The 12863-nt window shown below is 44.4% G+C and overlaps 1 protein-coding gene across 2 annotated transcripts in view; it reads right to left on the bottom strand.

The window, feature by feature from the left end:
- Nucleotides 1-1407: 1407 nt before the first annotated feature.
- The window catches only part of NLRP9 (NLR family, pyrin domain containing 9), a 24997-nt gene continuing 13541 nt past the window's right edge, over nucleotides 1408-12863 (bottom strand). The window contains exons 5-11 of one of the 2 annotated variants that reach the window (XM_010828507.1): nucleotides 11602-11624; nucleotides 10681-10818; nucleotides 9257-9427; nucleotides 6739-6909; nucleotides 4067-4237; nucleotides 3118-3288; nucleotides 1616-1748 (exon numbers count right to left, since the gene is read on the bottom strand). In XM_010828507.1, the coding sequence (XP_010826809.1) occupies nucleotides 1616-1748; nucleotides 3118-3288; nucleotides 4067-4237; nucleotides 6739-6909; nucleotides 9257-9427; nucleotides 10681-10818; nucleotides 11602-11624 (978 nt within the window). Of the gene's footprint in view, nucleotides 1749-3117; nucleotides 3289-4066; nucleotides 4238-6738; nucleotides 6910-9256; nucleotides 9428-10680; nucleotides 10849-11601; nucleotides 11625-12863 lie in introns of both variants that reach the window. The other variant, XM_010828499.1, reaches the window with a different exon arrangement.

The raw sequence follows: 12863 nt of genomic DNA, 5'->3' as shown, positions 1-12863 counted from the left end.
TGGGGGGGGGGGGGGGGGGGGAGAGAGAGAGAAACTTCACAAGATAGATGAAAAGACTGACCCTGAATCATATGTTAATTATAACAAGTCATTCAATTTTTCAAGATTGCTTTGGGTATTCTATATTTTTTACATTTTCATATCTTTAGAATAAGCTTGCCAATTCAAACAATGGCAGCAAAATAAAAACAACACAAGCAGGACTGGACTGTCTTTGGGATCTGTCCACTCTGTAGATCAACTAAGAGTGCATAGGTTCAGGGGGAACATGGGAAACCTCCGTGCCTGCCTTCAGTTTTGCTGTGAATATGAAACTTCTCTAAAAATAAAGTTTATTAAAAATGGAGGAGGGATGGACTGGGAGTTTAGGATTAGCAGGTGCAAACTAGCACATACAGGATGTATAAACAACAAGGTCCTATTATATAGCACAGGGAACTACATTCAGTATCCTGTGATAAACCTTAAAGAACTAGGAAATATAAATACATATATATAAATATATATATATATATTTATAACTCAGTCACTTTGCTGTACAGAAGAAATTAAAACAGCTTTGTAAATCAACTCTACTTCAGTAAACTAAGTTTTTAAAATGCACTATACTCAACAAAAATAAAATTCTATATAGGGCCAGTAAGGCATTAATAATTTATGGTACTGGCAATAGAGAACTAAACAATGTTTAATGATGTCAGTGAGGTATTGATGTATATTTGAAAAAGAAATATTAAACTGTGTAGATACATTTGAAAAATATTGAATTAAGAAAATTGAGTGGCATGTACTAATAGATAGTAGAGATATGGAAATACACTTTTTTTTTTTTAACTAAACCAGAAAACTCAAAGGAGACACAGATGTAAAGAACAGACTTTTGGACTTAGTGGGAGAAGGCGAGGGTGGGATGATTTGAGAGAATAGCATTGAAACATATACATTACCATACGTAAAACAGAATAACCAGTGGGAGTTTGGGGTATGACACAGGGTACCCAAGCCGGTGCTGTGTGACAACCTTGAGGGATGGGGTGAAGGGAGGTGGGAGGGAGTTCAGGATGAGGGGGACACATGTATACCTGTGGCCGATTCAAACTGCTATATGGCAGAAACCATCACAATACTGTCAAGTAATTATCCTCCAATTAAAATAAATAAAAACAAAAACACTAAATTTGGACAAACTCAAAGTGAAAGGCATGAGTGGGATGTTAGATGTAGGGAATAAATTCTAAAATCTAGAGACATATCCTAGCAGCAGTTCTATGTCAGAAGTGTCAGACGATCATGGTTCCTTCAACCCCAAGCTCCTACATTCCCGAGAAATCTGGTAAGAAAATAAAGTCATGCTTTCCCAAGTGTTTACATGTAATGTATTTTTTTTTCTTCTACACATTGCAAGGCAGGATAGGAACTTTAATGGGAGGTAGAGGATTTAGGCACAGATAGTCAACCCCACAATCGTATCACTACAATACTGTGAAGGAAGAGCTCCAAAATCATCAACTGGCCCTGATGAACCATTTACAGGACAGGGTGTGTCAGGAGGGGAGATGCCAAGGTGACCGAGGGGGACACCTTTGTGAGAAGATTACTTCAGGACATGCTCTTGTCAGACAAGTATACCCCTGCGTCTGCCCTCGTCATCAGTCCAGAGATGGTGTGAAATGATGAGGTTGGGGTTCATCTCTTCCACCTGCGTCAGCATCATCTTAATCTCCTCATCATATGAAGATTTGTTCAGGCTGAGAAAATACAAAAAGAGAGGCTGTGTTGACTTGATACATGATTGCTGCCCTCTCTACACCCCAGTGGCTAGTTCCCTTCACTCTTTCCTGGGAGAGTTGTACCAAGGATGCACAAAATCCTTCCTAGAGACTTGGAGAGTGAGCAAGAGGGGTGTGAACCATTTGTCCCTCCCCTGCAGGTCATCAGGGTCTTGCTACATGGAAGGCACTCAAATGTCCATTCTATGGAAGTCAGCTACACACACTCTAAATGCAAACATAATGTTCCTCAAACTTATGGTTGCCAGAGGGGAAGGATGGAGGGAAGGGATAGTTTGGGAGTTTGGGATGGATATGTACACACTGCTTTATTTAAAATGGAGAACCAACAAGGACCTACTGTAGAGCACAGGGAACCCTGCTCAGTGCTACGTGGCAGTCTGGATGGGAGGGGAGTTTGGAGGCGGATGGGTACGTGTACATGTATGGCTGAGTCCCTTCACTGTTCACCTGAAACTATCACGTTTGTTAATTGGCTGTACCCCAGTACAAAATACAAAGTTTAAAAGGAAAAAAAAACATAATGTTCCAAACAATATTGACTCCTGCTCTTCAGGAAATGTACTTCTGTGCCAAGACCCTGCTCTGCCCTTAATGGAAACCCTCCTGGCTCTGAGCTGCAGTTGCACTTTTTCAGGCAAATTAAGTAGGAGATGGTGTTTTTAGTAAAGGAGTCATTCTTACCTGGAGGTGATTCTGGTTGTCAGGGGACATTTGACAATACCAGGAGCCTTTAAAAAAACTTCAGGTGATAGATACGATGGACATTCTTTTTTTAAAGTTAATTCAAATGTTACTGAGATATACCTGACATACAACACTGTGTAAGGTTAAGGTTGCAACACGTTGGTTTGATATGTTTATACACTGCAAAGTGCTTACCATCAGAGCGTTAGCTAGCGTCTCTACCACATCACACAATCTCTCTCTTTGGGTGGTGAGAACAATTAAAATCTTGTCTCAGCAATTTTGAAGGGTTTTTTTTTTCTTGGTGCTGGAGGGGCATGTGGCTTTCAGGATCTCAGTTCCCTGACCAGAGATTGAAGCCGGGCCATAACAATGAAAGCGCAGAAGCCTAATCACCAGACCAGCATGGGAGTGCCTAAAGTTTGTATTTCTGGTCATCATCTCTCAAGGAGGTGCTCCAGGGAACAGAACGAGTGGGTTGAGACCAGAGACGCTCAACCAACATCCTTCGATGCACAGAACAGCCACCCCCAGCAAAGAAGTCTCCAGCTCATGTCAATGGTGCCAAGACTGCACAAACCTACAGTGGTCCCACCTCCCTCGGGGGTCACTCACCACCGAGGGAACAGCATCCACTCACCCGAGCACTTGCAGGCTGCACTCCAGACTGACCAAGGCTTCACACAGCACCGCCGCCCCATCATAGTCCAGGGTGATCCATTCCAGGTTCATGCAAGTCAGCGATTTGCAGGTGGTGAGAGCCGAGGCTAGGTCCTCACAAGAGGCAGGGCTGAGTTCGCAGGCCTCCAGCCTGCACAGGGGGACACACCAGCATGAGGTGGGCTGGCATACACACCACCTCGAGGTGCCAAGGCCACGCCTCTGAGAAGAGACGTTCAGTCTGGACAAGTGGGTCTCAACTGGGGCACATGTGTGCCTGCAGACATCTGACACATGCGAGGAGTCCTGCTAGCCTCCCGTGGGTGGAGGGAGGCCAGAGTTACAGCGAAACCTCCCTCAAGGCACAGGACAGCTCACTTCCCCACCCCAGCAAGAAACCACCCAGTCCCAGGGCTTCCCTGGTAGCTCAATGGTGAAGAATACGCCTGCCAATGCAGGAGACACGGGTTCAATCCCTGGTCCAGGAAGATCCCACATGCCACGGAGCAACCAAGTCTGTGAGCCACAACTACTGAGCCTGTGCTATCGAGACTGGAATCCGCAACTGCTGAAGCCGGTGTGCCCTGCAGCCTGTGCTCCACAAGAGAAGCCACTGCAAAGAGAAGCCCGTGCACCCCAAGTAGAGAGTGGGACCCGCTCGCCCCCACTGGCTGCAGTCAGAGAAAGCCCGTGCACAGCAATGAAGGCCCAGAGCAGCCAAATAAACAGATAAAACTATATATGAAAAACAAAACCACCAAGTCCCACAAGTCAGCCCGTGGCAAGCTGGAGCAAACCCTGGTTTCATGGCTGGCATTTATTGCTTCACTGCACTTGTTTCTAAACTTGCATCCCGTTCGTCCCTTTCATTCTCCAGCTTTTCTTCTTCTTGAAATAGGTAAGCTTTCCCACCATCCATGGACACTCACCCAAGGTTCTCTAATTTACACTTAGGATGCTTCAAAGCTTTACATAACTGTTTGGCGCCAGCATCGTATATCTTATTGTTGCCTAGTTTCAGGGTTTTCAGTTTTTCACTGTGGATAAGAACAGTAGCGATGTCCACACAGCAAACAGAAGTGAAGTAGCAATTCATCAACCTAGAGGGAAAAAAAACACAAACGTATCTGACCCTGAGGTCCAATCTGAAATGGCTTCACTTATGCTCACTTATTCCTGTAAAGGAAGAAATACTCAAGTGTTCCTGAGATGACGACGATGGTGACAATGATGATGGATATGATACCAGAGACGACGACGAGACGATAGAGAAGACGGTGATGATGATGACAGATGAGAAAGACGATAGAGATGGCCATGATGATGACAGAGATGATGGAGACGACGACAGAGGTGATGATAGAGATGATGATGACAGAGATGACACAACGCAGCTCCTCCACTTTCTGCCCTCTGCCCGACCCTGGGCTCCCTGCACTCTCCTTCCTGCCCAGTCTCTCCCCTCAGGGACCTCTGTTCTTGCTGGTTCTAATGCTCTTTATCCAAGTATATGCCGAGTCATCCCCCTACTTCCTTCAAGTCTCTGTATACACAGCACGTTTTGGGAAGGACTTCACTGAATATCTCACATAATTTGATGTCTCCTGTGTATCTCCTGTCTCCAAGCTCACGGCTCCTCACAGTATTGTGCCCCACCCACACAGTATGCAAGTGTGTATACAGAACATACATGCATACGTATGTACATACTGTAAATCTGATAAACATGTATCTGTGTAGGCAAGCACGTGGACACATGTATAAACACATTTATACACACATATGTCTGCTATGTACAAATATGGAATACATATAGAGTGTGTATATGTGTGTCTATGTTCTCAAGCAGGAATGATTTTTGCTTCCTGCCCCCAGGCAACACTGGGCAGTGCCTGGGGACATTTTTTGGCTTGCCACACAGGGACAGGGAGCTACCACCATCCTACAGGGCACTGGACAGTCGCCCTCCCCAGGAAAAAACTGTCTCAGCCAAAATGTCAACAGTTGACATGCTGTTGTTCTTGTTGTTTAGTTGCAAAGTTGTGTCCGATTCTTTGTGTCCCCGTGGACTGCAGCACACCAAGCTTCCCTGTCCTTCACTGTCTCCCAGAGTGTGCTCAAATTGTTGACATGTACACACTACCATATATAAAACAGACAACTAACAAAGACCTACTCTCCAGCACAGGGAACCACTCAGTGCTCTGTGGTGACCTGAGTGGGAAGGAAATCCAAGAGGGGATATATGCACACACTTAGCTGACTCACTTTTCTTACAGTAGGAAACAACACAACATTGTAAAGCAAATATACTATAATAAAAATTGAAAAAAAACAGATGAGTGGATAAAGAAGTTGTGGTACATATATACAATGGAATATTACTCAGCCACAAAGAGGAACGCATTTGAGTCCATTGTAATTAGGTGGATGAACCTAGAGCCTGATATACAGAGTAAAGTAAGTCAGAAAGAGAAAAACAAGTATCAAATAATATATGCACATCTTAAGAATCTAGAAAAAACAGCACTGATGAGCCTATTTACAGAGAAGAAATGGAGATGCAGACGGAGAGAATGGCCTGGTGGGCACAGTGGTGGGCACAAGGAGAGGATGGTAGGGAAAACTGACAAGGAAGCATTGACACATATAGACTGCTGCTGCTGCTGCTGCTAAGTCACTTCAGTCGTGTCCGACTCTTTGCGACCCCAGAGACGGCAGCCCACCAGGCTCCTCTGTCCCTGGGATTCTCCAGGCAAGAACACCGGAGTGGGCTGCCATTTCCTTCTCCAATGCATCAGAGTGAAAAGTGAAAGTGAAGTCGCTCAGTCGTGTCCGACTCTTCAGCGATCCCAAGGACTGTAGCCCACCAGGCTCCTCCGTCCATGGGATTTTCCAGGCAAGAGTACTGGAGTGGGGTGCCATTGCCTTCTCCAACATATAGAGTGCCACGTATAAAACGGGCTTCCCTGGTGGCTCAGACGGGAAAGAATCTGCCTGCACTGCGGGAGACCTGGGTTCGATTGCTGGGTTGGGAAGATCCCCTGGAGGAGGGCATGACAACCCACTCCAATATTCTTGCCTGGAGAATCCCCATGGACAGAGGAGCCTGGCGGGCTACAGTGCATGGGGTTGCAAAGAGTTGGACACGACTGAGCGACTAAGCAAGCACAACATGTATAAATCAGATAGCTAGTGGGAAGCTGCTGTATAGCACAGGGAGCTCAGCCTGGCGCTCTGTGATGACCAAGGTGGGTGGGATGAGGGGAAGAGGCTAAAGAGCAAGGAGATTATATATATAATTATGACTGATTCACATTGATGTATGGCAGAGACCACCACAATACTGTAAAGCAATTATTCTGCAATAAAAAAAAATCAATTTGAAGAGGTAGAGTAAAAAAAAAAAAATAGACACATCCGTCAGCCAGGAAGCCCCAGAAGTATCAGGTGGGGTAACCATTGAGCCTTGCTTTTTTTTTTTTTTTCCTTTTTCAGAAGACTCCATGCTTTTCCTCTCTTCCTGTTCCTTTCCTGGGCTGCCAAGAGCCAAAAATCAAAATCAAACACTGACATTCAAACAAACCCCAGCCAGGCATACCATAACTCCTGTAGGTTGCAGCTTGGGTGCTTCAGTGATTCACACAAAGTTGTCACTCCTTCATCTTTCAGGACGTTTGACCCCAGGTCGAGAAAAGTCAGGGATCTGTTGTACAGAAGGACTTGGGAGAGGTGGTCACAGGCTGCGGAGGTGAAGCAACAGTGCGACAATCTGCAAAGACACACACATCGTCCGTCAACCTGCGCAAGTTCTTTGTTCTCGTTCACTCGCTCAGTCATGTCCTACTCTTTGCAACTCCACGGACTGTAGCCCTTCAGGTTCCTCTGTCCATGGGATTTCCCAGGCAAGAATACTGGAGTGGGTTGGCATTTCCTCCTCCAGGGGGTCTTCCTGACCCAGGGATAGAAACCAAGTCTCCTGCACTGGCAAGCGGATTCTTCACCACTGCGCCACCTGGCAGGCCCACATAAGCTTGATAGGGTAATCTTTTCATGAAACTACATGTAAAAACTTTCTTGTACTCTGTGGTCATTTAGAAAAATAAGAAGATTAAAATGTGTAGCAGAGGTGACATCCCTGAGGGTACAGTGCATAGGAATCCACCTGCCAATGAAGGGGAGATAGGTTTGATCCCTTGTCCGGGAAGATCCCATATGCCTCGGAGCAATGAAGCCTGTGAGCCACAACTGCTGAGCCTGTGCTCGCAACAAGAGAAGCCACTGCTCACCGTCACTAGGGCCGTGAAGACCCAGCATGACCAAAAATAAATTTAAAAAAAATTTTTAAATGTGTAGCAAGGGGAATCTAAAAAGAAATGATACAAATGAACTTAGGTACAAAACAGAAAGAGACTCACAGACTTAGAGAAAGAACTATGGTCAGGTGGGAAGGGATAATCAGGGAGTTTGGGACAAACATGTACACACTGCTGTGTTTAAAATGGAGAACCAACAAGGGCCTACTGTAGAGCACAGGGAACACTGTGGCAGCCTGGATGGGAGCAGGGCTGGGCAGAGAACGGATACATGTATATGTATGGCTGAGTCCCTTTGCTGTCCACCTGAAACTATCAGAACATTGCTAATCAGCAATAATCCAATACAAAATAAAAAGTTAAAAAAAGAAAATGTAAGACTTTAACGGTCACTTAATATAATCTCCAAATGTTCCATGACTCTACAATTATGCCTTCCCTAAATATCTCCACTTTCTGCCATTTTACGTTACACTGAATTAATACCTTGCATCAAAAATTTTAAGTTCTAAGGTTTGTTATAAATAGACTTTTCATATTTTTTTTTATTTATTAGCCAATTGACTTTACAAAAAACTCAATGCTTTCTATTAGACTATAAATTTGCCCATTTTGCAGAATTCTGACCTAGTGGAATATATTTTTAAAATCTGCACATTTGTTTAAAATGGTATTATACATTTAAATATTAAAAATATTAACTATTTGGGGGAAAAAAAAAAGGTTGAACATTAGGGAGATGGGGTAAGGGCTATAAGAGAATTTTTGTGCTATTTTTCCAACTTTGTTCCAAGCCTAAAACTAGTTCAAAATAAAAAGTATAGAAATAGGTTGAACATTTTTTCTTTTAAAATTACTAGTGACTTTCTTGCATCTTCAGTAGTCTTTCATTTTTATGGAATAAAGATTCAACTTTAAAAACAAAAAAAGTTAAATGATGTAGTTTAAAGAACTCTTAGATAAATATATCCCACTTAAATTACCAGCTATTGAATACGCTTTAATTTTATTTACTGAATAATACCAGGCAAGATTTAATAGCCAAGTCCTTTCACCTTCCAATATGTAATTTCTTTTGTGCCTCTAAATATTTCTTGGTCTAAATCGTTATAGTTCAGAGTTTTCCCTTATTTTTTTTAATAGTTTGGTTTTAATGTTTAATGTTCCTGGAACTTATTTTAGTATTGACTTTTTTATAATCTAAAAAAAAATCATCTCAGTAACAATATTCTAGCCTTCTACTGTAAATGCCACTTTGTGTGTGCATGTAATACTTATGTCTATGCACACACCTGTGTACACCACGCACACACACAAAAGCTTTGTTTCTAGCCTACTATTCACTTCATACACTTGGGCACGCTTGCTCCCTTCCCCCACTTTAAGGCAGTCTTTTGAAATTAACACTAAGTTTCTCCTGTGGCCCCCCTGGGTAAATAGACAACCCTTTCTATTGCCACCGACAAAGAATCAGTGTGGTTTATAGAAACTCCAGGCAAGAAAGAGGTGGGGACACTGGGGGTGGGGAGGGGTCCAGTGATAACCGAGGACGTGTGAAGCCCCACACCTGCAAGTAATCAGATGAATCCCCCCCACCAAGCACCCAGTATACCTACAGAAGCACCAACCGTCTTTTATGATAACCAGGGCACCAAGCTGGATGCTAAGGGCTCGTCTTGCGTCTCTAGAATTCATCAGTTCAACCCCAGGCTCCCCTGCGGGGCAAGCCCGCTTCGCTGGACCGTGGTGTGGGGGCGGTCCGCGGCCGTCCCCCGCGGGCTCCCCTCCCCGACACCGACTCACAGCAGCGCCTCCAGGGCACAGTCTGGGTTCTTCAGGGCCTCACACAGCACCAGCACCCCATCGTCCTTCAGGGCGTTCTCGCACAAGGAGAGAAGCTTCAGCTTCTTGTTGTGGACGAGAACAGAGGCGATGTCTTCGCAGGCTTCACCCGTGATATCACACTTCCCCAGCCTGCGGGAGAGACGGGTGGTGGGGGGCGGCCGGGATGTTTACAGGGTGTCTGGGTAACTGGCCCTGGACCACATCAGGGCCCCCAATCCAGCACCTGCCAACTCCAGACTCTTTAAAAAGCAGAGGTAATTACACGATTCTCTGCATGAATCCCTGTTGCTTTCCACTCAAATTAGAAATGCTTTCAAATTGTGGTGCTGGAGAAGACTCTGGAGAGTCCCTTGGACAGCAAGGAGATCAAACCAGTCAGTCCTAAAGGAAATCAATCCTGAATAGTTATTGGAAGGACTGATTCTGAAGCTGAAGATCCAATACTTTGGCCACCTGATGTGAAGAGCCAACTCATTGGAAAAGACCTTGATGCTGGGAAAGATGGAAGGCAGGAAGAGAAGGGGGCAACAGAGGATGAGATGGTTGGATGGCATCACCGACTCAATGGACATGAGAGAGATAGTGAAGAATGGATCTGGGAGATAGTGAAGGACAGGGAAGCTTGGTGTGCTATAGTTCATGGGGTCGCAAAGAGTCGGACACAAGTTAGCCACTGAACAACAACAACAAAGCAAGCCTGTATGTTCAAACAACTCTTATGCATGGACCCTTCCTCTCCCTCCTGATGAATCTTGATAGGTGAAATTAACCAAGTGCACGTGATCTGTCAGTCATATTACTGGTGGAGAGAAGAGTGTGTCTTCTTGGTGGATTTAACAAGTTGCTTTTGTTTATTGCTATTTCTACTACTTCTCTTTGTTCTTCCTGCTGAAAAAAAGACTGAGTCTGTTGAGAAATCCCCCAATGAGACTAAAGGCATCCCAGATAATTTTCAGGAGAAAGCAATGATTTGGGGGAAATTACTTTCCCTCTATCCTCTATTATCTGCCAGATTCCAAGATGACATTTGTGATCATCCACAAACCTTTCTCATTTTAAGTCTCTGTGACTGTCTTCAAGGGAAAAGAAATGGGAGTTATGGCTTTGGTAGGGTTGGTTGAGAGGAGAGTCAAGGAGCATCAGATAAGGCATCTGTGAGGTCATTCAAGTGAGCACAAAAGAAAAGATGGGACAGACCTTCTGAGAGGAAGCTTTGCCCTTGAGAACCCATCCATGCTCATCTTAGTAGGAGGTCTACTGATACTGAGATGGACGTGGTGAAACATGCGAGAGACCACGGCAGGAAGGGAGATAGGCGTGTTCAATCTGCCAGGTTCACACAGGGAAAAATCTACATCACAGAGGACAACCCCAAGACTTACATGAGTTCCTCTATGTTGCACATTGGGTGTTTCAGCGCCTCACACAGCTGCCTGGCATCCATACGGGAGAGGCTGCTGCCATAGAAGTTCAGGTGCTTCAAATGAGGGTTATGAAGAATGGCCTTAAATAATTCTAGGCTATTTGCCAGATTCGAAGCAAAGTTACACCTACAAAAGAGAAGAGACACAGTAACTCATGCAATGAAGTCCAAAGCAAGACACCTCTTACACAATTCTTCCTACTTGTCATGCTTAGGCTCCTAATACATTTTTTTTAATATCTGGTTTGTTATTGTTCAGTCACTAAGTCATGTCCAACCCTTTGCAACCCCATGGAATGCAACACACCAGGTTCTCCTGTCCTTTACTATCTCCCAGAGTTTGCTCAAATTCATGTCCATTGAGTTGGTGATGCTATTGAACCATCTCATCCTCTGCCGCCCTCTTCTCCTTTTGTCTTCAATCTTTCCCAGCTTCAGAATTTTTTCCAATAATTTGGCTCTTCTGGTTGTGAATGTGTGTGTGTGTGCGTTAAGTCACTTCACTGTGTCTGACTCTTTGCAACTCCACAGACTGTAGCCCACCAGGATCCTCTGTCCGTAGGATTCTCCAGGCAAGAATACTGGGGTGGGTTGCCATGACCTTCCTGTCCCAGGGATTGAACCCGTGTCTCTTATGTCTCCTGCACTGGCAGTTGGGTTCCTTACCAGTTGCACCATCTGAGAAGCCTTCTTCTGGTTATTCCCGCCTATGAATTCTTTCTGGGATCTTCGGACATCAGGTGCTTAGAGGTCTCCTGTTTCTGCCTAGTCCCTCCACTTCTGCATTCCACCACAGATATTATAAGGAAGCCAGACTGAGCCCATGTTAAATTCCAGGCACCATGTCTGTGCCTCCCTGCACTCCTATATCTGGCAATACCTCCCATGTCCAAACAAGATTGTCTTCCCCAAGGAAAAGATCATTTTGGTCTAAAATTTTTTAAGGGTTTTTTAAAAAGGAAACAATTTTTTAAAGTTTTCTTTAAAAAAATAAAACAAATTAAAGAAAGATGGTATATGCCCTGGTTGGAGACCCAGGCTCCTGAGGTTGAGAAAACTGGATTCAAATATTTGTTTTTCTCCTGGATATTCTGAAGGTTGGGTAAATTAACTTAATGGTGAAGGTTCATCACAAAACAAGTAGATCATGATGGTTCAGAAATTACCATTTATTGCCCCCTCTGATAGAGGAATGGATAAAGAAGATGTGTTACATTCCATATACATAATGGAATATTACTCAGCCATTAAAAAGAAATGAAATAATACCATCTGCAGCAACATGGATGGAGCCAGGGCATGTCATAATGAGTGAAGTCAGTCAGACAGAGAATGAGAAATACTGTATGACATCCCTTATATGTGGAATCTAAAAAGAAATGATACAAATGAACTTACTTACAAAATAGAAAGAGAGTCACAGACTTAAGAGAATGGACTTATGGTTGCCAGAGGGGAAGGGATAGTTAGGGACTTTGGGATGGACAGGTACACACTGCTATATTTAAAATGGATAACCAACAAGAACCTACTGTAGAGCACAAGGAACTCTGTTCAGTGTTATGTGGGAGCCTGGAGGGGAAGGGGCTTGGGGGAGAATGGATACAGGTATATGTATGGCTGAGTCCCTTCGCTGCTCACCTGAAACTACCACATTTTTAATCAGCTTACCCCAACACAAAATAAAAAGCTCTTAAAAAAAAAAAAAAAAACTCTAGGTATGATGATAATTCATTTCTGTGTACACTGAAGAGGAACTGTTTTCCTCATTTTGGAACCCCAGGGTCCTTGGAAGGACATGCACATTTTCATTCACACCTTCACTCAGGTGGTTTCAGATACCTGGTCTCCTCCTTTACAGAGTCATCTGCCCCATTTAAAATCAACAACCAATCTCTCAATTAGAAGACCACTGCTGCTGCTGCTGCTAAGTCGTTTCCAGTCGTTTCTGACTCTGTGCGACCCCACAGAGAGCATCTCACCAGGCTCCCCCGTCCCCGGGATTCTCCAGGCAAGAACACTGGAGTGGGTTGCCATTTCCTTCTCCAACACATGAAAGTGAAAAGTGAAAGTGAAGTCGCTCAGTCCTGTCCAACTCTTAGCAACCCCATGGACTGCAGCCTACCAGGCTCCTCCGTCCAT

Source organism: Bison bison, unplaced genomic scaffold (genome assembly GCF_000754665.1).
Source record: "Bison bison bison isolate TAMUID 2011002044 unplaced genomic scaffold, Bison_UMD1.0 scf7180017858633, whole genome shotgun sequence".
Classification (NCBI taxonomy): domain Eukaryota; kingdom Metazoa; phylum Chordata; class Mammalia; order Artiodactyla; family Bovidae; genus Bison; species Bison bison.
Note: the sequence above shows the minus strand (reverse complement) of the source record. Positions and strands in the feature narration are given on the sequence as shown.